Here is a 24,380-nt window from a genome sequence, read left to right as displayed (position 1 = left end):
AGCGAGGGGAGGGGCATTATCGAGGCACGCCACCGCCACGAACATGTCGACGTCAGCACTCGGCCTGTGCTATCGAGAACTCATATGTGTAGCTGCTGGCTTCTGGTACGCTGTCTGCGATCGACATCTACACCTCTCTCTCTCACCGTTTGCCACGGGAGAAAGAGAGAGAGCACGCGCCTCGCTGACATGATAGCCTGCTATATTATTCAATCAATTTTGAGGTTATACCCGGTACGTGGTGCAGCCAGTTGATACGATATAGATTGAAATTAAATTTGACTTTATGCATAATATCTTCTTTTGTTCTCGCCACGCTCCTCATCCTCCCTCTCGGACTCGTCGTTTAGATAGGGTGGCGGTGGTGGGTGGCAGTGAATTAAGATGTACTTGAGCGATGATTTTGTAAAACATCCGAGATCCATTTCCAACCGATGCTGCTGCTGCTGCTGCTACACGAATGGTAGAAGAAGTGGTCGCGTTTGCATATTTTACAATCGGTAATTTGGGGATTTGGGGCCCCTGTTTCTGCTGCTACTGCAGGAGTTGCTGCTGCTGCTACGCGTGGTAGTGTTGGTGATGATGTTGGTTTATCGTGGGCCAGTTCAATTGGAAGAAATCGATTTGCCGATCGACGCAAGGGAGATGCTCGATATTAAAATCACAAACCACCCACCCACCGCCCGCCATCTTGAGCTCTCTCTCTCTCTCTCGCTCTCTTTCCCTTGTTCCCTTCTGTCACCGTCGCGCTCTAATTGTATGCTAATCGGGAACGCTTTTTTGTTCCACGGGAAAAAGTTTTCCTCTACACCACCACCACCACAACGACGAAAACAAAACCCCCCCTCAACACATGACCCCTCGAGGGAAAGCATCTCGAGACAAATCTCTTGTGCCTGGTGGTCGAATTCCCTCTCTGTCGCAAGACATTCATTCCTGCATTTTCAGCTAGGAAAAGCAGGCGGCTAGAGAAGGGAAGGAAAATTGTTTGTTTTCGATTATGTTTCCGATTGGGAAATATGGGAGCTCCTCGCTTGCTAGAACTCCCCCGGAATTTTGTTCTCGATGGGCGGAGAGCTCTGCAGAAGTGGAATCCATCTTTCGATTTCGCGCGCGTGTGTGTGTGTGTGTGTGTGATGGAGGAGGAGACTTGGTGCTTGGTTATGTTTTTTTTTTTGGGGGCTGAGGTGGAAAATCAATAACGTCCCTACATTTCTGGCCCCGGACTGGATTTTCCTGGCCTGGACGGTCGGTGTTGTTTGATGTCGTTGCGCGTCGTTCGGGGTGGACATCAGTCGACCGGTCCGGATTTGCCAATGGAGACAACCAGGACGGTGGATGGACGATCCGAGAGACCTCGAGATGTGTTCTTGATTGATATTTGCTTTTAATGAGCCGCTTGATGAGAACAGTTTTTCATCGGCAACAGCAGCAGTAGCAGCAGCAGCAGCAGAAGCTCGGAAAGAGCGGTGAGTGGTAGATGTCCATTCCCCTTCTTCGTCTTCCATCCCCCCGGGAGCATCAAGGTTCATTCTTCTGCTGCTACCGCCTCACTGTTTTCCCATTAGTCCAGCAAGGCCCTCTCCGTCTGATGTACGAAGTGTACGCAACGCTATTACGCGCGCATCCCGAGACCACATCGCTGATCGATGGCGTCGTGGAACGAAGAAGAAAGCGGAAGGTTCGGGCCGGGCGGCCAATTCTTACGCGAAATGGGCGAATCCTCCATTTTGATTGGAGCTGATTTATCTTCCTTTACCGTCGCGTCCCATAGGCCTCCGATGCAGAGATAAAGTGAGGGTGAGAGAGAGAACGAGAAAGTGTGTTGCGTGGCCACCAACCGACGCGAAAGGATTGCCAACAATAGTTTCGCTTCCAGCAACTCCCGAAAACCTTCTTCTTTCGCTCGTTCGCTCGTTCGTTCGCTCGCTCGGTAATTAAGAAGATAAATATTGGGTCTACAGTAAAGTGAAGCAATTTCTCGGCCACCGATTAATCATGGGCGTGCTCGTCGGTGCCGTGGCCGTATGGTCCCGTTGTTGTTCCGGAGGAAGTGGCCCCGGGAATTGCTGATGACTGCGATTTGGGCAATCGAATTGAGTCGGGCCAGTCGGGAGGCTGTCGTGATGGTTAGACTTTGTACGAAAAAAAAAAAACCAAAAGAAAACCCTTTTCGGAAAACTCCGAGACCGGGAAAGCGGAGCACCCTAGCTTGGAGCTAATCAGTGGAAAGTCAATTCCGTCCTGCTGCTTGGGTGTTGAACCGGTGTCCGGACTGTGTGCGTGCGTGTGTGTTTGTGTGTGCAAATCAAAGGTCCGGAATTTCGACTTGCACCGAAAACACGATTTTGACACTTTTCCAACAGCCTTCCTCACACTACTTCCCGTTCACGGAGGGCCGGAAGTCGGTACAAAATGGCCGGGTAAAGTCTGGAGCTAAGAACTGTATTATTGACGCCTGCCTTCGACTGCAGCAGCAGCACCAACACCAACACTGGCCTCGAATGACGCAAGCAAACACAGTCGAGTAAACGTTCGGAGTACGGAACGCAACGAAAAGCAAGACGGCTTTTGCGGCAGCATGACTGGGCGGGAAAGTTGACAGCTTTTCACCCAGCGTCCGCCCTGGGCCGCCTTCTTGCCTTTCGCAGGTAGACCGGAACCGGAACCAATGCCCTGCCCTGGTACCTGCTGCCTGCCTGCCAAAGGTTGGCACATAGGCCCACGCGGAAAATGCGCTCACTCAGGCCCGGCGTTGTTTCCGGCCTGGGCCCGCTAAAAACCCGGGGAAAACTGATTTCTCATTCTAATTTCCAATTTGATTGCCGTACGGACCACCGGACGAACGAACGAACGAACGAACGAAAGGCGTCCTTTCTGCCGTATGCCTATTGCTGTATGCCCTCGCACATACAGGGCTGTACAGCCGGTGTGTGTGTGTGTGTGCTGGAAAGTTGTGCTACCCGATGAAAAGTAGGCAAATTGTTCGCAAACTACCTTTATGCTTCGTCAGGTTTCGGCGCAGGAATTTTGGAGTTTTCGTTTCGGAGTCCGGGGACCACCTTTTTTTACATACCGGCCACCACCTCTCAGTCCTCTGCTCTACTGCACCGAACAGGAGCTTGAGATTTATTTTAGGGCCCGGCGCCTTTGCTGCGACCGATTTTGTGGAAAAAATTGAAAACCAATCCAGCAGCTGGTCCGTACAGTAGCAGAACGAAAGAATGGCAAAATGAAGCCCTTCCGTTAGAGGAAAATGGAAAGCAGCGCAGATGGGAAGAAAAATGCATCTCAACAACAAACGGCACAGAAATTACTGTCAACCAATTATTAATGAAGCTTCAGCTTCAGCGTCAAGCCTTCTTCAGTCGTCGCAGTTGTCGTTCAATCCTCCCCTGTTTTGCTTTACGATTACGAGGACATCCTTATCCCGGATCCCCGATCTAAAGTGGATCCTTGTAGCTGTCTCATAAACCAACGACAACGACGACGGATGGATGAATGGATGGATCATCTGCAACCGGAGCACCAAGCGGATGGATCACGATAAAGCAAAGAGTGAAGAGACGACCAGCTACTGCTCATCAGCAAACAGTGGGGCCAAACCTCCGTAAAGGATGGGGGATGCCGGATCCGATCCGATAAAGATGTCCGATCAATGCCAAAACCAGAAGACTCGAGCTCGAGCTCACTTGAAGTTGGAGCAAGCTGGAGCTGCAATCTTCACTCTTTGGAAACGAAGCAAGGAAATGAGAGCGGAAATTTTCTGGATTTCTGGAGGAACCTTGTGCCCCTCCGAGGACACTCTCTCTCTTGCCGGGGTGTAGTCGTGACAAACGTGGAAAGCAAATTAAAAGATGCACGAGAACCGTGACAGGGCTCATTAGTGTTTGGCCTTCCCCTCGGGTCAACGAGGAAACCTCACACCTGGGGAATGCGCTCTATTCATTCCTGTTATTCCTTCTCCCCCTCCCTCCCGCCGGCGGCCACGGCCACGGATGCTACATGCTTTTAACCTGTCACGATTATTAATATAATTACACTTAATGCATGAGCACTTTCGGGGCCAGGACTTGCCTGTACCTGTGTAGTCCTGGTGTCAGCACCGAGCACCGAACACCGAAAAGTGGAGGAGCCAGCACACACACACACACGCGCGTACAGCGATGCCGTAGTAGTCGCTTTAGCTGGAGTGCAGCGCGTCTTGCAGCGCTCAAGAAGAACCAAAAGCCCAAGAAGCTGCGGTGAGAAACGTTCGCCAAGAAGGGAGCAGCAGCAGCTTGTGATCCTCTCCCCCTTCCCAAGAGTGGTGTGTTGGTGTAGACAAACTAAATTTTAATTAGATTGTTGTGTTTCGCACTTTGTACCTCGTTTCGCGCAGAACTGCTGCTGCACCTCCAGGAAGAAAGTTTCTCTTTGTTGTCTGTTGCGCTGGTACTGTGCTTTGTGCTGTTTGTGTATGTGTGTCAGTGTAACCGAATAATCCACCGGCACACACACACACACACACACACACCGACACCTTGATTTTCGCCAAGATTTACACCCTTTTGAACCGCTTTGCGACGCGTGTTAGATTTTCCGTGCTTTTCATCGACTCAAGTGGCCATTTCGGGGCCGGGGATGGAACTAACAACCTTACGCCGCCGTCGAGCTTCGTTAGTGCGTCCGTTGTTTGGTGGATTCCAAGGAGGAACTCGAACCGGTGCCCATTACACCAACGACTACAACCTTCTGTGGCCACCACCACCACCAGCTGGAACCGGAGCTCGAACATCTATTTGTCCAATTCCGGCTCGCACCCAACACAATCGTTATCTTTGCTAACCCCAGCACAACGACAACGACGACGACGATGACTACTATCGCCACCATAATAATCAGTTTCAGCGTCACCAACCCACCAACATCACCAGCCCCCGGATACGGTGCCGTTGGTCCCCGGTACGAGTGAAAGATGGGATTCTTGACAAGCACGATAAGTGTCCCACGTCAAAGTCAGACCGTCAACCATATCCTGGATAAACCAACCAACTAAGAGAGAGTGTTACCTGGCGCGAATCAGCACCACCACCGCCGTGGCGACCACTACCAACGGGACAGGCGAACCGGTAAAACCTACGAGACGCCTATATACGCTTATGAGCTTGTTTCCGGTGGTTTCCGCCGCGACATTAAACTTTATTCTCATTAAAAACCCCTATTCTCCTCACCCCCAAAATGTTCCATGTTCCGTGTGTGGGGCTAGTGCCAACAAATCGCAAACCAACAGACACACACACACACACACACACAAACCGGCGTGCGCGATTCGTACACAACTTCCGATGATGTTTATAGTGCACCATGCGGTTCGCCGTAAGGGAAGCGGATGTCTTCTGGTGTTTGTTTGTGCGCCGTTAAAGTTACTGCTAGCTCAACGGTTAATTAGACATTTGTACGTGTATATGTACGAGTGAGTGTAAAAGACATGGACGATGGATGATAATGATGATGATGATGATGATGATGATGAGAACAAGCAAGCAAACACACACACCCCGACACACGAAATGGGCAGTTAAGGATCTACGCAACACACGCACATGAAACGCACGAGATGAGATGTGGCATCCGCCATCATCCTGTTGTTTGTAAGTCGTCTCCATCCCCATCAACAACTCCTCCATTACATTGTCGTAAGTGTAGGTAAATGTTCGCCTGCGGTTTGTCAATGCCGTGTAGTGTACCTGAATGGCGATGGCGGACAAGCACTGCTGGACCTGGGCGGAGGCTTCGACCCAAGCGTTACCTCTGCGTTAAATTGTTTTCTTTTTTAAGTCGCCATTCCACTTAACCTTCTACATTTCGGGGACTTACTAAACACGAGGTTTCTTGTGTGAGCTTTTGGGGTGTGTGTGTGAGCTCGAGTGGTGGAAACTATCCAGCTAAACGACATGGAAACGGTGTTAGAAAAGGGTCGTTAGAGGAGAAACAGCTCATTAGGAGACTCCTCTTCTAGGACTCCTCCGTCTTCCACTACTCCCGGAGAGTTGATGCCGCCGGTGTGTCGATGGCACCATCGATAGTAACCGTGTCCATCCGGCACCTACCGGTCCTCCATTAGTACTACACATTAGTTCAGCGGAACCGATTTGCGTGAAACGGCTCTAGGCCGAGGACTAGAAGCAGGAACGGAGTAACAAGTAGTCCACTGCCACCGACTTCTCCTCTTGCTCGCCGAGGGCTTGCTTACTGCTTACGGTCTGTCATGTCAGCAGCAATCCCGCTGCTTCCAAGTGCTCTGGTGATGTGCTGGTGTCATCAACCGAACGGAACGGACTCCCGGGAGCGTCGGTAGCAACAAGCGTATCAGGCGGCGTATCCTGTGCTGTGCTGTGCTGTGCTGTGGATCAGGTTTTAATTGATCGTTAAGCTTAATGGCCGATGATGCTCTCGTTTTTCGGGATTGATGATGATTTTGTTATTTGTTGAACGGCCAACGGCCTGCCTACTGTTCTCCTCCCCCCCCCCCCCCCCCGGGGTTTAACTCCCCCTCGCCCAACAATATCTGCCCACCGGCAGAAACCTTCTCTCTTTATCTTCTCCCTAGTGCTGCTACGAGAAAGAAGCTGCTTTAATGGTCCTCCCCGTGTACCCCGCGACCCCTTTTTCCATCGCGTCAGACATCAACATCCAACAGAGCGATCGAGGCGAAGCGTACCTGTGCGAGTGAAAGTAGAAAAACGATTCGAAAGGACTATAACCCCGGGGGGGGGGAGGAGGGGTGCCGTACCGATGTGAAGGTGGATTTTTAAGGCCGAACCAAAATGCCGTGTTAGTGAGCACCCGCTCCCTCCCATTCACCACCCATTCGCAAAGACAGTCAGTTGTTGTGCAGTTACTTTTAATGATACTGCGAGAAGGACTGCGCGCTACTGTACTACTACTGCTGCTGCTGCTGCTGCTGCTAGGTATCAGATCTGATCTGTCCTGATGGTTTGGGCGTTTGTGGAAACACCCGTACCACTCAGAAGCACACATACAGAGACCGATTCTGGTCGTTCCTGAAGGGGAGTGGTCGTTAAACGCAGAATATGTTGCAAATTGTTTACCGTTAAATCATGTTAACCATCTCAGGCAACGCAGAGATAGTGAGAGAGAGAGAGAGAAAGGGAAAGAGTGAAGTACCTTCCACTACTACACACAAAAAAAAATACAGGCAACCTCTCGACCTCCCCAGGAGAGCTTGTTAGCAGCCGAGTTATGATACCGATAACAATTAGCCTTCCAACCAGCTAGAGACGTATAAAAGTGTGTGTGTGTGAGAGAGAGAGAGTGAGTCAAGAATGGTAATGGCGAATGCGCGAAAGAGTTACTTATCATGTTGAGTGAGTTCGTTGTGCATTAAACTGCTTTTACGAAACTGCATTTGATTTACTCTGATTCCATTGGAACGTTGAAGAAAAGTAGGAGATATGAGATTGATCTACTTTGCGCACCTCTCCTGACGGACATTTATCATCGAAAGAAGAAGTGACGTTCCATCTACTTCCCAAGCGAAACAAGATCCTCGCCCTGGTTCACTGTTCCGGCGTATGACAGCATGAAGCCCGGTGCATCGACTGCACCCTCAAACAATCGGTAGCCTTTGAAAGCTACCGATATACACACACACATACACGTAACAGGCTTACTCACTACTCACTTCCCTCCGGTCCATACTGACAGGAGCTGCAGTCACTTGTGCCTGCCACGAATAGCTCGTAGCCGTTTGAACAAAAGGCGAAACCCGCATTGCCACCGCTCGTCGATAATACCTCTTACTCTTCACCTTCTTCACCACCTCGCACAAAAAACCCGAGGAAGGTTGTTACATGCTTCACACGCCGACTGCTGCTTCCGATGGGAAGGTGGTTGCAGCAACAAGAAGCAACAAAAAAGTGGCAAGATTTTTCCTTTCATCCCTTCCCATCACCACCTGCCCCACACACACACACCCCCGTCGGTCGTCATTTTTATAGAAAACTGCATCGACGAAAGAAGGATGATGAGTAGAAAGGCGTTCGGCGGCCAAGGACGGCTGGTAAGGTCGAACCAGCGTTCTGTACCGTTCCATTCCTTGTGGCCAATCCGTGTGGACTACCGCGGTGCTAAAAGGTAGCAGTATGCGGATGTATTGCACGCCTGACTCCCGTGCAGCAGCAAGGGATGAAATGGATGATGATGGGGATGAAAAATTGTGCCGGGGAAAAAAAATGAGAAAACCCTGCAAAAAAGATAGATAGAGGAGGGTTGGGGGGGTGCTTTTCAGACACTCATGCCCTTGGGTCTATGCGAGATAAATAGAAGCAAATGATCAGAATGCAAATAGGGGTTGTTGCAGCAGCAGCAGCAGCAGCCGGGGCCGTCCTCTCAATGGCGCCGTCCTCTCGAATGCAAGTAAATGGAAATGGAAGGATGATTCCTTCCGGGATCTAAGGGGCGGTTCTAGCGCTCTGAGGGAGCGCATTTGCTTCTTTCGTTTTTTTTTTTAAATGTTATTCACCGGCTACCAGCATAATTTACATGGCTAGACACGACAGGCGGAGTATTACGTCGTGTTCTGCCAAAGGATTTGCCGAGTATTTAACGGACACATTGCGTGGAGTAACAACTTGCACCGGCAACACAGTAGCAGCAGCAGTTCATCAAGAAATCAGGCGGAGTTGGTGGTAAATGCAACAATCAAACATCATCCCCCTCGCTTCGGGGATAAGGGATGCTCCATACAACACCACAACGCAAGAGTGATTGAAATGACCAACCTTCCATCAGGGGGAGGGTTTGCTACATCGTTACCATCTCGTGCACAAAGTGCTGCTGCTAACGAAGACCGCAGCATCGTGAATCTACTACCTGAAGATGCTTTCAATGGTCGGTAACGTTTATGGTCTCGGCGTGTACGCGACACTTATTGGTCGCATTCAGGATTTCGCTCCTCTCCCCCGCACTCTTGTCTAGTCGAATACACGTCTTAATGCACGGCAAGTGGCAGGTCTAGCACGCTCGCGCACACACACACACACCGCGTGCTGATGCACGGTCAGAGACGGCGACCGGACCGCGAATAAACGAGGGAGGGGACGAGGCGCTGTACGTGCGCTAATGGTTATGCATACTTTAAAAGCAATAATTATAATGATCATAAACATTAAAATGATTTAGTTTATTTATGTTGTCTTATGTTGTGTCTGCTGCTGCTGCTGCTGCTGCCCCAAAAACTTTTCAGCTACCGTGCGACGTCGAGTCCAGGACGATAGAATGGTCGTAGCCCCAAATGTTGTTCGGGAATACTCCAGGAGAAGATGGAGAGAGAGAGAGAGAGAGAGCAAACCGCGACCATCAGCGTGTAGCATAAGAGAGACCACCAAGATGGGGCTTTTGGGGGCTGGAGCATTATTTAGCGCAGCACTTTGCACCACGACCGTCGAGCGCCAGCCGCAATTTGATGGCGCTACATAAAGGTATTGGCGTGGTGCATCTGATGCTTCCAGCTGAAGCTCGTAGAAGGCGGTGCATTAGCGTCACTGTCACGATCGTTCGGCGTTCGGCGAAGGTGGTTATTGAATGGAAATCAATAGCATAATGGGGGGAGGTCAAGCATTCCTTCCTCCTTGAATTTAGCTGGAAATGTAATTATGAGAAACCGAAGATGAGAACTTGCTCTCTAGTGGCTTTCTAGAGGTTTCCTTCGTTTTAAAACACAACATTCCTGGACTGTTGGTGTGAAGGCACCCCCAGCATTTCATTAAACAACTCATCACCGTTGTTCCACCATTTTCTTTGTGCAAACGCTCCAAACGCACACCCTCAGATGTGGACCACATTCGACCAAGCGTTTTGTCGACACACGAGAGAGTGGAAAGTGGAAAAATCGTAAATCCTGACAGTGAGACGTTTGAAGTTAATAGCGAGCACGCCAGCAACTCCCCGACAAGACCACCACTACTCAGCCCCTCCTGTGTGAAGAGAACAATTCATTTGAATCTTGGCAACCGTCGAGTGCGAGGCAACGCTGTCAACGACCTGGCGCGCACACCAGCACCACCGCCATCGCCATCATACGTCGCGATGCTTTATGAATTTTTAAATAGTTTTATTTATGTCGACGATGGAGAGGTCGGTGGTACACGCCACTGGCACTGGCACCGGCACGGCATCAAGGACGAGGACATGCAAACCACGGCATGCCTCACACACACGCCAACGCTTGTGCGGTTTACCATCGTTCGGTTGGCATCGTTCCCCGCTTAAAGATGGCTCTTCGTTTGAGCTTTTAATCTTGGTTGGTTAACTCTTCCACTCTTCTCTCTCTCTCTCTTTCTCTTTCTCTCTCTCTCTCCATCGCTCTTCATTTCGTACTCGCTTTTCGCTTTGTTTTTTGGTTTTTTGAGAAAGACTCTCAAATAAGTCCACCCCATCACCAGCATAATCGCCGTCCACACGGATGAGTGGAGACAGGTGCAGGTGGTTCATGGCCGCCATCGTTGGTCTGCATCTTCTTTATCTTTTTTTCCCCCTGGTTGGCGGTGGTCGGTCACCTGTCAAATATTAATCTTTTCTTTTTTCGCGAACGCTTTCCTCCGGTGGCACGTGTGTCCGTTTTTGCACGTGTGCACTCTCATCTAACCCACTGCTTCCACCTTTTCCCCGGCTACACTTTCATTTCGTAACATCACTTGTGACGTTGCGATGAGGATTGTGGTCCGGAGTGAAAGAAAAGATGAACAAACGATGGCGCGAGTGCGCCATTTGCAAACACACGGGTTCCCGTAGATGGATAGGAAGGAAGGAAAAACGGATTGTCTTCCATCATCACTATCGCCATCATCGTCATCATCATCCATTTAAACATATTTCCCCAAAGCCTCAGCGCCAGCATATGAAGCGAAGCGGAATTAATTGTCATGCTTCTTCTCTTCCTTCGACCATTTTGTAAATCCTGTTCCACATCCTTCTCCTCACGCGATTATTCCCATCGCGTCGCGTCAGCCATTTCCGCCATTTCGATCCGCATGCTGCGCTGCGCTGCGCTTCTCCAAATCAATTATCGTGATGTTTAAATATTGATTTTTAATTTCAATTTTCTTGCACTCCCTGGCCTGGCCTGGACTTGTTCCTTGTCCGCTTTTCCCCGTTTCCATTCCTTGTGGTCTCTCGAGCGTCCACAAGCGTCGTCGTCGTCGTCGTCATCGATGATCGGTGCTGAGAATAACCGCGGAATGGAACCAAATATCCGGAAAGGATGATTCGTGGCCGCGTGCGCTAGAACGCGCGTGTGTGTGTGTGTGTGCGCACGCGTCTATGTTGCTACATTGCGACAAGATAATCCGCCCGGTAATGGAAATCAATGGCAGCTCTTCTCTCGCTGGCACTCACTCCCAGCGATGAGCACTATCGACTGCCAGCTGACGAGTCCTGCACCACTCACACACACACACACTGGCCAGTGATCCGATCCAAAATCGATCGAGAGAAGAAGGAGCATGACAATGAAGCAGCATCGACGACGGCAGCAGCAGCAGCATCGGCAGCAGCTAATACCATTTATAGCGATGGAGGCTCCCGGTTTCGGCAACCGGCGCGTTCCATTGTTCTCGCACCGGCAACCGTGGTGCGGTGGTGGTGGTCCAATTTGTCCAGCCAAAAGCCGGACCGGGGGGGTATAACGAAGAAAAGCCAATATTTGACCAATTGCTGCATGTACCCAACGGCTACTGCTGCTGCTGCTGCTACCAGTGGAAATCTCGATAAATTTGGCCAAAAAAAAGGAACGCTCCGCGATTCAATTCGCGCGCTCGTTCCCAAGTTTTGCAAGCACGCCAGCTGGCGAGCAAGTGGAAAGAGTTTTTGGGTTCCTTTGTGGTTCCTACACAGTGCACTTTCCCAATGCGACTGGGTCTGCGTTCTGTTTGTATTTCCTTCATTCACCCGCCCAGCAGGAAAGGCGATATTACTTTCCAATCGCTTCATTCGACACACACCACGGGCCGGCGGGCCGGCGGATCGGTATGAGGAAGCGTTTGCCATCGCGCAACTAATCCCCTTCGCTGGAAGAACAATGGATTTGGTGTGGCCGAGGTGTGTATATTTGGTTTTCCTATTGGGTTTTGGGGAACAGCATAAGCGAGATTCGATATTGAATGGAACGATTTGCATGCTTTGCTTTGCATTGCCTGCTGCTGGTGCTGCTGCTGCTTATTGGTTGGCGTCGCTTATTGAAAGTTCATCTTGTGGACCCAAGACACAACCGGGGGGGCTTCGAACACGAACACCATTTTCCATCAAATAAAACAGATTCGAATGCACTTCCCTCCTTAGGGTTTTCCGTTGAAGAGTTCTCACAAACCGCAAGTAAAAATCTGTGATTCGTAGTGCAACTAAGGCAACGGCACTGACACGCTTAACGATCATCCTCCTGCCTCATGTGTGTGTGTGTGCCGATGGGGAGGGTGGTGGGAAAAATTATCTCGTAAAAATTGATTTCTTGAAAACTGTTTTACCGAGTAACGAGCTTCCGGTTGCAAGGCTCGGCGAGCAACCGAGAGGACAAAACGGGAAAACCGGAAAAAACCCATCAAACCGAAACCGAGAGAGGGTAATGTGTACAAGTGGCCATAAAGCAGTAGTGGCCATTGCGCGGTGCGATGTGTGTTGTTGTCTCGCACACATCACGCACATAAAGAGAGACACGGACGCACACGCATACACAAGGAACACGCAAGGATACTACACGCTATGGTGCACGAAGGCTCGTGTTGTCAGACAGAGACCCCATGTGCTTCGGGATGGTATGATCCGGCAACGTCCGGGAGTTCTTTGTGCCAGCCCCGGGCCCTTGCCGTGGCTCCCACTGTTTGTTATGCTCGTGCTCAAGTGCTCGCAGCATATAGCCACGCCACGCCACGGTGAACATAGTTTTGGAGTGGCGGCAAGAAGCAACTCCCGGAGCCGGAGCCAGAGCCAAACACACACACACACACAACACACAAAACCAGCAACCAGCGTGTAAGTGTACCAAGGAACACCGGATTGCCATCCTTTCCATCCTCGATGCTCAAGAGCTCAAACTCATGTGCTTGCGCGCGTGTGTACGTGTGTTTTTGTGTGTGTGCGTGCGCCGGGCTCGGTGACGCAAATGTGCAATAATATATGCAAATAAAATGATTCAATAAAATAAAATAAGAAACTATACTACCCCGCCCTTGCACAGCACCCCCCCCTCCGGGGTGCGTGCCTGTGTGAGTCCAACGGGTCGAGCTTCTTCGAGCGGGCTGCTGGCATGTGCGACTAAGCACACACACACACACGCACACATGCATGTGCCCACAAAAGGGCAAACTTTGCGATTCAGTTCGGTTGTTGTCGCTTGTCGCTTCCGCTTTGTGCTTTCTGGAGAGCGAAGGCGAGGGGATTACAAATGCGCCAACAACGACAACAACAGCACACCACCGGGGATTGTAGTGCTTTAGAGCGCCTTCTGAGCGCTCGTGTGTGTGTTCTGGTGGCGAGTGCGGAGTGTAATAAAATCGACGCAGAAACCAGAGCATGAGCCCCCCGCGGGCTGCCATGGCTTCCAGTGCAAGAACTTGTTACTCCTTCACCGTCGTTGTCGTTGTCGTCGTCGTCGTTGTCGTTGTTGGTTGGCGCGCGCAAATGGAAAACGGCAAATCGGCACAATTATTGCGGACATTATCGTACGCACAGAACGAACGTACGAACGAACGAACGAATGCGCGCACACGCGGTCGTCAATCGGTGCAAGGACGGTGCAGGATGAAATGGGGCCGCGGAAAAATGGCTAGAAGATCCGGGGAAAACGTTTCCAAGAATCGCAACACACACACATGCTCAAGTCCGCCATGTTAACGGGCATGTGAAACACTTGTGTGCTTCGGGAGCATGCGGTTACGAACTCAATCTCGGTGCTACTTGTTGAGATATGCGATATGCAAATCATGTTTTATGCGATCGTTTGGCATTCTAGCCCATTCGCTTGGAATGCTGCTGTTCGTTGTCTAGGACGAAGCGTTCGGTCGAAGCATTGTTGCTCCTCGGATTGATGATAAGTACCCCGTTGTTGTGCTGTTGCTGTCGTTGAATCTAGAACAACCATCACGGGCTTGGCGGAAAGCGATGACAAACGACCAGACGATCGGTGGAATATCATTTTTTCCACACCGAAAAACCTTCGAGCAGCTCCTTCTGGGCTATGCTTAGCGTTCGAAGCGAACAGCAGCAGCAGCATCTCGTTAAGTGTTTTGCAAAGAACTGAGGCCGCTGGGGGTTGTCCTTTGACACTGAGAACTCGAACCCAGCGTGCAGAGTCGATCGAACAGCGAACATTCGCACCGGATGCAGCGCCTTCTGAAGGACCTCATTTCACATTCTCATCAATCGGTGGCACGGAACGGAACGGAACTCGATGCCTAACGATGCCGAAGACGCAATCGAGTGGACTGGGAAAACGGATTTAATTAATGAGCAGGAGGGAAAAATTCATCCCCCTTAGGGCAACCCTGTGTGAAGCAGCATTTTCATGCATCACCTCATCGTCTGATCGTTGCGTTGGTTAACGAACGGCGCTTCGCGCCTCAAGAGCCATCGTTAGCCGGGGATTTTCCTTGGTCCAACCTGGGGAAAACAAAGCCGGGAAAAGCCGTCTCACCTCATCACACTAAAACCTCAGCTGCACAGCTCACGACAAATACAACTGTTCTGGGCGGTTCTAATGGGGCAGGATGGTGGGAAAAACCGCAATAAATTCGTGCGACAATCCGAGCGTGTGTGTTCCCCGATTCACCAAACGCCATTTTGCATAGGTTAATGTATGCGCTGCTCTGGTAGTGATCGACGCTGCCACGAAAGACACGTGAGCTTCGTTCTCGTTACGTCCCAACAAAGGACTTTCCTCACCATTGCCCACCGTCTTGGGAAGCATCGTCTGGAGTGCCACCGCACTTTCCAGGTTTTCCCTCACACAAAGACCTCGCGAACACGACGCGAATCTGCGCTTAATGTTGGTTTTTATGCTGTTGCTGCATCCGTGGCGCGACAGCAACACGTTGGGTGTCGCTTTTGGGGGGGTGAGAGAGAAAAATAAAAAGAGGAACAAGGATCAACGAACGAAAGGATCAACGAACGAATGAACGAACGACGACGACGCAAGCAGCAGCAGCAGCCATAGCATATCGGAGGGGCGATAAATAGAGTGTAAATTGAGAAAATCAATTGCACATGAATTTAATCCGGCGGAGCGAGCCCGGGGAACGATTCTCGATGAAGAGGTGGCCGCAACCACCACCACCGACCCCGCCCCCGTTGTGCTTGGATCCCAAATCTTGGCTTCGATTGCGATTTGATACGCAGCGATTCGAACGAACGATTCGAACGGACGAACGAACGACGTCTGCTTCGCCTTCGACGCTGGTGATGCTGATCCCGTTGCAATCCCCGCAGTAAAGTGCAAGGAGCGAACGAAGCCTGGAGAGTGGTGGGCCACTGGCACATTCCTGGGTGCTGCTGCTGCTGCTGCTTCGTTGGTTTTAGGTTGGAAAAGGAACAATCGAGCACGAGCAGCAGCAGCAGCAGCAAATAAACACCACCGCACACACCACCGAGAACGAGACGCCTGAGCAAACAAACAACAAACAGAGCAGAAGCGAATCAATAGACGTCGCCGGCTGTTCCTCTCTCTCTCTCTCTCTCCCTGGTGCCCGGTGGTCCCAGGACTCGCTAACAAGTGTTTCGCCACCCCCTCCCCCCGTGACACCGTGTTCCATGGAATGCCAACTAGTGGAGAACGAAGCAGCAGCAGCATTGTTCCTTAGCCAACGACGACGACGACGATGCTGCTGCTGCACTGTATACCGTGTGCAAGTGCACCCGACGCAACTAAGGCAAAATGCAAAAAGCGATGAGGAAGGGAGGGGGTGCAAAAATGGTGGCGCATTTTTCGTTCGATTGCTTCTGACAAGTGCGGTGGGCACACGAGGTGCGCAATAGAAATGGCATCGCCTGGTGTGCGCACACACACACACACACACACACAGTCTCTGAACCACACGGTTCACTAGTTTCAGCTGAAAGCGGGTCTCAGCTGCAAGCGCCACGTGAGTTTTTCGGGGGATGGGGGATGGGGGTGTGTCCGCATCACTAGACGACATATCGGTCGTTGATTTAGTTTTTTTGCGTGACGTGAGGGGTGAAGGCGGAGAAGAGAGGTGGAGAGCACCGTACCGCGTGCTTCAAAGCTCGATTGATTCACTTATGAGCGAACCAGCGACCAGCGAACGACAACAGCTGGGCTGTCCTGATGGGGGTGACGGGGGTGATGGGGGTGCTTTCCAGTTCATTTGGAATTTCCAGTTTTTGCCACCATTTCGAGCAACATTGCAGGGTGCACGGGGAGTGTACATTCCTCCACCTAAAATGGCGGCTCACAGCAGTGCTCGATACCTCGAACACAAAGCGCACTCTTCGACCAGGGATGGAATTGAGGGGGGAGGGGGTGGGTATGAAATACCAAGCAGTTCTCCTCTACAAGGCCTCCCCCAGGCCCAAGTCCCGGTTCACGTAAAGTTCTGCAGCTCTTAACTGATATGAATTTAATTTTAGTTTTCGTAAATACCATTAACCGTAGCCATGCTTTTGGGGCCGCACACTTTGTCATCCGCTAAAAACAGCACAAACCCCCGTGGGGGGTTCTGGTGTGATACACGAGGGAGTTCCTCCCCAAAAACCAACTAAAAATGAAAAAAAAGAACTAAAAAATAAAAAAAATGGCCGGCGGCAATCGGAAAAAAACTGAACTCGACTCAAGACTCGAGACCGAACCCAGACCGAGGTCGGTGGCCGAGAGGAGATCCGTGACTTTTTGTACCGGGCCGTGGTCGTTTGATTTTTCTACTTTATCGCCCCCTCCCACCTCCGCCGCCAGGTATATCCAAGGGTGGCATCTCACTAGTGAAAGTTCTGACTTCGCTTCCCGCCCCCGTCTGTCCGTTTGCTTCCTTTCCACTGCCTTGCACGGTTCCCTCGGGGGATCCGTGGCCAGGTGTGAAGCCGGAAAACACAACCCCCAGCCAGCTGGGCAGCCGGCCAGCAACCGAGGTGACGACGGTTCCGCTCCGCCGGTGGACGATGAAAATGGCGGACTCCGATGTCCGCGCTCAAGAGCAGAGTGGAAACCCCCTCGAGGGGTGTACCAGGTAGGAGGACAGGACTAACTTTGCCAACATTCCCCCCGTTCCCCGTTCCACTACCTCCCCCCATCCCCGGGAACGGTCCGGAGCGCAACACGCCCGGTTCGGACACGCGGACAAACTTAAAATGGCCCCGGGAATTTGTTTGGACAATTGGATAAATGCTAACTCGCCATCCCCTTCTCCTCGACCTCGCCTGTTGTCCCCTTCCCGGCTCGCTCTCCTTGTGTCTGGTGAGAGGTGATTTTGTGTTTTGCTCGAAGCCCTCTCACACCTCGGCGCGATCCCTTCGTTTAGCCCTTCCTTGCTTCTTTGCTTTCTATTTTTCTTCCTTGTTTTCCTTCGTTCCTTCCTTTCTTTTTTTTTCTACTCGCCATGTCACCAACACCGCAGCCAACTAGCCGGCGGCGGGATTATGTCAACTAGCGCAACTTGCCAATGGGGGGGAGGGCTCGAAGTTCCTCGTAGGTTGGCGTTTGGAGAGTGCCCTGGATTGGAGCGAGCGTTCGGAACGAAGCAATTATCCTATCTTCACGTTCGCCATCATCCATCCAATGGACCGTCGCCCGAAAAATCTCAACCGCTCGAGCGCGCGCGCTCTCGCGCAAGGATCTAAAACTCAAAAACCGCACTAAAGCTTAAGTGGAAAAGTTTAGCGAAAACCCCGAAAGGATTTGCTCCGAAATTTGCTCCGGAAGTAGCAGCAACGGCAAGTGGCCATCGGGCCATCTTCTTGCCCTTCTTTCCAGCGTAAAAACTTCATCTTTAATACCTAGAATGGGATGCTTTTGAGCTCCGGGGGGGAAGGCTACTACTTACCGGTCCGAATTGTTCGAAGTAGCTTTTCACGTCCTCCAGCGTGGTGGGCGCCGATAGCCCTCCCACGAATATTTTCTTCGTTCTCGTCACCATCTGTGGAAGGAGAAAAAGAGAGAGAGAGAGAAAGAGAGAGAGGTGAGGATTAATTTCAACGATAGCACGATCACAGCCCGATCTAACCCGGAATGGCGGAAGCGGAAGAAATCGGTACACGATTGATGGTCACTAAATGATTTGGGATGTGCTCACGGGGCTGGAAGCCCCCCTCGAAGAGGAAGAGAATTTCCCCCAGAAGGGAAGTCCACAGCAAACATTCCAACGCATCCAAGCGGACGGTGTCGACGACGACGACGACGACGACGACGACGACGACGATTCAAGGCACGAGACATTCCATTCCAGAGTATATTTGCCGAAGGTTATTTATGGTTTCACGATGCCCAGCACCATTTCGTTGCCGTCGAGGGAAAGAGAAAGAAAGCGAGTGAGAGTAAGAGAGGAGAACGGCCACAACAACCATTTCCCAACGGCGGGATGATTATAAATTATCTTCAATTGCAACCAAAAGCACCATAAAAGCCGGTCTCTCGGTCTCGGTATCATATAAATACAAAACATATTTTTATTGAACAATCGTGACAGGCCGAGGAACGGCCACCACGGTGCTCGCCGTGGGAATCGCCCAACCAACCAACCAGCCAGCGACGACGACGAGTGGTCCTCGAACGACCAACATGTTCCAATATGTACCAACAACGAAGTGGGACCGAAATTCTCGTTCTCAAACCTCGGTCCTTAAACGGACTCAAACGCCGCGGGCTTACACCAGACAGCCACTGGCTGGCGGATTGCTTGCCAGATTGCTAGGCTTGGCCGGGAAAAAAATGTCGGAGGAAATCGTACCGGAAAATATTAACCAGACAGCACCACTCTCGAGTGTTTGGCAAGAAGGAGACGAAGAAGAGCTAAAGATTGCTTGCGCTTCTTCATTGTTGTTGCTTGAGAATCGGAAAGCATTTTCTTCTGCCCTTTTTTGTAACACTCTGTGCTCTCTCTGTTTCTCTATCTCACTAGCTCACACTCATGCTGACTCTCACTTCCGGTGCGAACTGTGGAATGGTGTGCTTGGCCTTTGCCGAAAACGAAATGAAGTGAAAGAATCTAGAGGGATTTTCGTTCGCACACTTGCGATGGACTCGCACACCTTGGTTGGTGCTTAGGAGGTCGATTTGTCCAAAAAAAGAAGTAATATGTTTTTATGCTCGCCAGCCAGTTCCGTTGCTACCGGAGTGTGGATTGTGGATTTGGATTAGAGTCTCATCGAGTCTACCGTGGCACTTTCGACACTTAAAACAAAAACAAAATCGAAATCATCATCAAAGTGACCATAGCAGCAGCAGCAGCAGCAGCAGCAGCAGCAGCAGAGGCAGCAACAGCGAGTGTGAATTGCAAGGGAATTAGAAAGGAATAAAGATTCGTTCGATCGATTGGCCGCCTCGACTTTAACGCCTCGGCCAACGAAGCGGTGGCTAAAAAGCGCAAAGGCACTCGATAAGCTCGATGAATTGACCACCTTTTGGACCACCGTGTAGTGGTGTCGAAGAAAACCCGACAAAATGCAGTTTATCGCGAGCGGCGGCTACTATGATGATGATGATGATGATAATGATGACGATGACAATTCCTTCCCTTCCAGCCCCACCACTACTAGGATCAGCGCACATACCGGGCTAATAAAAAGAAATGAGAACTTTGGCGAACAAAATTACCAACATCGGAATCCGGTACGACCGGTGTCTGTGTGTGTGTGTGCTCTGCCGACGACGACGACGACGCTGACGCTGATGCGCCGATGGTGCCGCGACGTCTTGGGTCGTCTGAATTATTCATGTACAAATTGGAGTTTGGTTCACAATCTTTTCTCGAACCGGACCGCCATTATGGCCGCCACAAACACCGCCGGGGTCTTGTCCGTGTTCGTGTATCCTTTTGAGAGGGAGTGAGGCAGGGGAGGAGGGTGGTTTCGCATCGAACAGACCCACCGTGGCCGTGTCCATGCGCTGACCATGAACTCTCGGCAACGGTCCATCGGAGCGCGTGGGAAAAAGACACGACTGTTCCGGGGGTGGAGTTTGTCCGTCCTTGGGCGGTTGTAAAAGGGAGAGTGGGGGGGGGGGGGATGGAAGGAAGAACCGAGGAACCGTTAGCGAGCTGACAACATGTGTGCCATTTCGCACGAAGCACCCGAACCCGAAAGCTCTACACTTACTCCAGGGAAGACGCCGGCATTCACGTCGATTGCGGACCGCTTCTCTGATGGAGCAGCGTTTCCTATTGCCCTCTTGAAGCGGCCGCGAAGGAAAATGGTTTTCCGTTTCGATCCGAGAGCTTTGCTTTGAGTCTTTGTTCGATAATGTTTCACCATCTGCCGTTAGTAGTCGATTGTATAGATGACTCTTCAGACTCCATTTGTGGAAAAAACAAATTCACATAATACACTTGGGTTTCAGATTTTGGTTAATTCTTACGCGAAAAAACAAAATGCTCACAACCTAACCACCGAAACCGCTTGATGACGTTTGTCAAAAGCCGATGCGAAATCCATCAACCATACCAGAGGCCACTATGATTGCCGGGCATGCAAAAGCATAATTGTCGCGATGTGCGCCCGCGCTAGTGTTGCTTTGATGCTTCGAGCTCCTTGCTGTCTACTTTTCTCTCTGGAGACGGACGATTCACACACGCACACACACACATGTGGTTCGCAAATCAAGTTGTCCGAGTAATTTTCAATCAGCGAGCCTCAGGCGCAGGTTAACGTTCCATTCCGTTCCCATGGGGTGGTTCAAACATAACGATGACCAAACTCCCATCGCTGGTGTGTCGTTTCACCTTCCATTACCCCACACAGAGCGAGAGAGCGAGAGAGCGAGAGAGAGAGAGAGAGAGAGAGAGAGAGAGAGAGAGAGAGAGAGAGAGAGGATCTTCGGGTTTCGTTTCGCGTGAGCGATAATTAAATTTGGTTCCTTCCAAGGGGGCCACCACCAAGTTTAGCGAATTCCCTCAGACCCAGGGGTGTGTGTGTGTGTGTAAGTATGTGTGTGAGAGTATGTGTGTACGGTAGCAATTACCACCACGTGGATCAATCGGAAAATTGCTTGCAGCAATCACACCACCATCACCACGATGGTAGATCCTTGCTGTATCCTCGATTAGACTATTCGCTCTCTCTCTCGCTCTCTCTCTCTCTCTTTTTCTCTCTCTCTCTCTCTCTCTATCTCTTTTCCCGCATTCCCTTTTCCCACTTCCCCGCACATTCCTCGTGATGATCTCGCGACGAGGAGGAGGAAAAGCCCAGAAATTCAATTCCATGTTTGATTAATTCATTACTTTATTATCGCATTATTCCATTACAAGCGGACATGTTGTAATCAGCCGTGGACGTCGTCGATTTTCGTCTCCCGTCGCCCTCGGTGCCCCATACCCCCCGAGGGCGCAGGGTGAAAGTTTTCCTTCGGTGCGCTTCCCCCTCCCCCCACCCTCCCGGCCTCGAGGGAAAAAGCAAATTAGCTGAAGCTGATTGACGGAGAGCTTCTGGTTCGTTTCCGTTCGGGGCTCAGCGACTGCCCCTTCCTGTCTCTCTCTCTCTAGCTCTCCTTTCCATCGTCCCTCCAGGGAAGGTGCGTGATTTTCGTATGAATTTTACATGCGAAGATCGGTTCAAATTGTGCGCCATTTCGAGGCCGAGCGGTACCTGGGGACTGGACGATATGCAGAACCGTTACGGCTCTATTTGACTTGATATTGCTGCGTCGCAAGTGACCCACTAACAGTGCACCGGAGTTTATTAGATTCCAGTGAGTGCATCGAGCGAATGAACGAACGGAGTAAAAAATCCAATTCCAATGACCATCCATCGAACGTCGTAGCGATGATGATGATGAATCCGTGGTAGTTGCGCGAAGGAAATTACAATTACAACCCCCGTGATCTCTGTGTTCGTCACTCAGCTCTCAGCTCAGCAAATATCTATCGCGACGTACGATCGAGTGTGAAACAGCGATTCATTGGATTATGCCAAATCAAATGCTGCTGCTGCTTTGAATTCTCAATTAAAACCGGTCAGCACGACTCGTCCACAAACACTGCCCTGCTCTAGATGCCAGCATCAGCATCCACGCGAGAGAAAGATCAATAAATCAGTGTGATGAGATTAAAACCGAAATCGCTCCACCGGAATCTATAAAATCTGTTTTCGCCATCTTCACCGGGGGGGCGCGCGCCCACACGAGAAAGCATAACTTATGCTTTCGACCAGCAGCAGCAGCAGCAGTCGCGCATAGAAAAAAAGGTGGCAAAAGGTGCAACCGGAAACCAAGACCAAGCGGGCGAGCGAGCGAGGTTTTTAAATGTAATTTAATTTTAATTTCATTCCGCTTGCCAAAACGTGAGCGAAATCGGTAAGATGGTGCCGCGACCGTGGCCGTACACCAAGCCCGGGGCGCCTGTGGTCTGGACTGTGGTGTGGACGCCGGTGGTTTAAGTAGCTTTAAAGCATCCACTACACAGGCCATGGGACACGACTATAGTCCCCACAACCAACCAGTAATTGGAGTAAATGAATCACGAACAAACACGATACAATCACATGGCAGATCGGCCGGCTCCTGGTTCCGATTCCGTCAACGGTCCACGCGTTGGTGTCTAGCGAGTAATTTATTCTCGATTTGACTCTTCCCGGGCAAGCGGCCGAAATCAATATTGGATTCCGGTGCTGGTGCTGGTGCAACCGTAAACCAATTCACGTAATCCTCCTTCGCGGAGACGGAGACGACGAAGACGACGAAACTTTCTTCTCGCTTCTTCGGTTCTTTTTCCTCTTCACTGAAGGGACTGAAGATGCTGCTGCACTTACTACTACTACTATTACTTCTACTTCCAGTGCGAACGATGCTGTCGTCATCGTAGTCGTCGTTGTCGTCGTCGTGGACGTCGTTGACGCTGGATTTGCATACTGTAACGAATGCCCCGGCATCACCGAAGAGGCGTAGAAGAGAGTTTTCCTGGCGTTTCGAGAACGTGCGCTGAGTGTGTAATGCGCGGTGCGTTACTCTCCCTCAGTATGCACCCTCCCTTGGGGTGAAATTTGGCCAAAGTTTCAAACACACTCCTCGGCAACGGCCCATCCCCCGTCCGGCCGGTTCGGAGTTGTTGGAAGCAACAAACAATCCAATTTTGGGCTGCTTCGATGGTAGTGGTGGAGATGAAGAAGTAAGTGAGACCAAAACTTGACCGAAATGCCTCGCCGGGTTCTCCGGTGAGCCAAAGGGTTGAGGGATAAAATTTTATTCTCACTCGTTAGGATGGTGATGGTGGGACAACAACAACAACAACAACCACAGCGACGACGACGACGACGAACCTTTCTCCCCGCAAGTGCAGAGTGCCAGAGTGCCACAGTGTTGGCGAAGAAAATGAAATCGGCCACACGACCGACCATCAACAGTAGTAGTAGTACTGTCTGTGTGTGTTGCGACCATGCGAAAGGACACGCAGCAGCAGCAGCAGCGGCAGCATCAGACCCCGGAGTACGTTCGCTCCGCTTTCATTTACATATGTATGGCCAAATAGTTATGTGTGCTTGTGTGTGTGTGTGTGTGTGTCTGGAAGGTGGGATGGTGGGAGCCATGATTTCATTCGCGTTTCTTGGTTCGTGAACGTGAACTGCATGCAAAAATGCGCGTTGGCCAGGTGATGGGGCCAGGATCTGGTCTCTCTATCATGGCACGGCGTTGGCACTGAGCAAAAGGGTATGTGTATGCAGCACACGCAAATGGCACTGTTTGCCACCATTTGCCATCTTCGACAGCACACACACGGAACGGTGCAACCAAGCAGGCATTGGAGCTGTTGCCAGTGGAAATGGAACCAACGACTGGTCGGTCGACTGTTGACATGCAAACGAAGGCTCTTCGGTCGCATTGCTCGTCTAGGTCAGAGGTCAGCGTGGCTTGAAAGCAGTACCATATATTGAAGATGAGAAGCTGCTGCACACCAGACACACACACACACACACACACATGCACACACCTGGTCGCGGATGAATAAGTGGAAATCGGTTTTCCATCGAGATCGAGTTTCTTCGCTCGTTTAGGGCCAAGATATGACTCATGATGTTAGAGGGGAAGGGAGGGGGAAGGAGGATGAGCGTCCGAGTTGATGCTGATTGAAATTTATTTTCCAATTTTCCACGCGGCCGTTGGGAGGTCGCCGAAAGGAAAAGGAGAAGGAAAAGGTGAAGCCATTAACACCAAGAAGCGCAAGTCAAGCGCAAGA

The 24,380-nt window shown here is 51.0% G+C and overlaps 1 protein-coding gene across 10 annotated transcripts in view; it reads right to left on the bottom strand.

Moving 5' to 3' along the window:
- Window positions 1–24,380, bottom strand: part of LOC125956569 (RNA-binding protein Musashi homolog Rbp6) — a 591,325-nt gene that overhangs the window by 181,930 nt on the left and 385,015 nt on the right. For all 10 annotated transcript variants that reach the window (XM_049688585.1, XM_049688590.1, XM_049688584.1 and 7 more), the window contains one exon: window positions 18,045–18,137. In XM_049688585.1, the coding sequence (XP_049544542.1) occupies window positions 18,045–18,137 (93 nt within the window). The remainder of the gene's footprint in view (window positions 1–18,044; window positions 18,138–24,380) is intronic.

Source organism: Anopheles darlingi, chromosome 3, assembly GCF_943734745.1.
Source record: "Anopheles darlingi chromosome 3, idAnoDarlMG_H_01, whole genome shotgun sequence".
In the NCBI taxonomy this organism is placed as follows: domain Eukaryota; kingdom Metazoa; phylum Arthropoda; class Insecta; order Diptera; family Culicidae; genus Anopheles; species Anopheles darlingi.
This window is presented reverse-complemented; position numbering and strand designations above follow the sequence as displayed.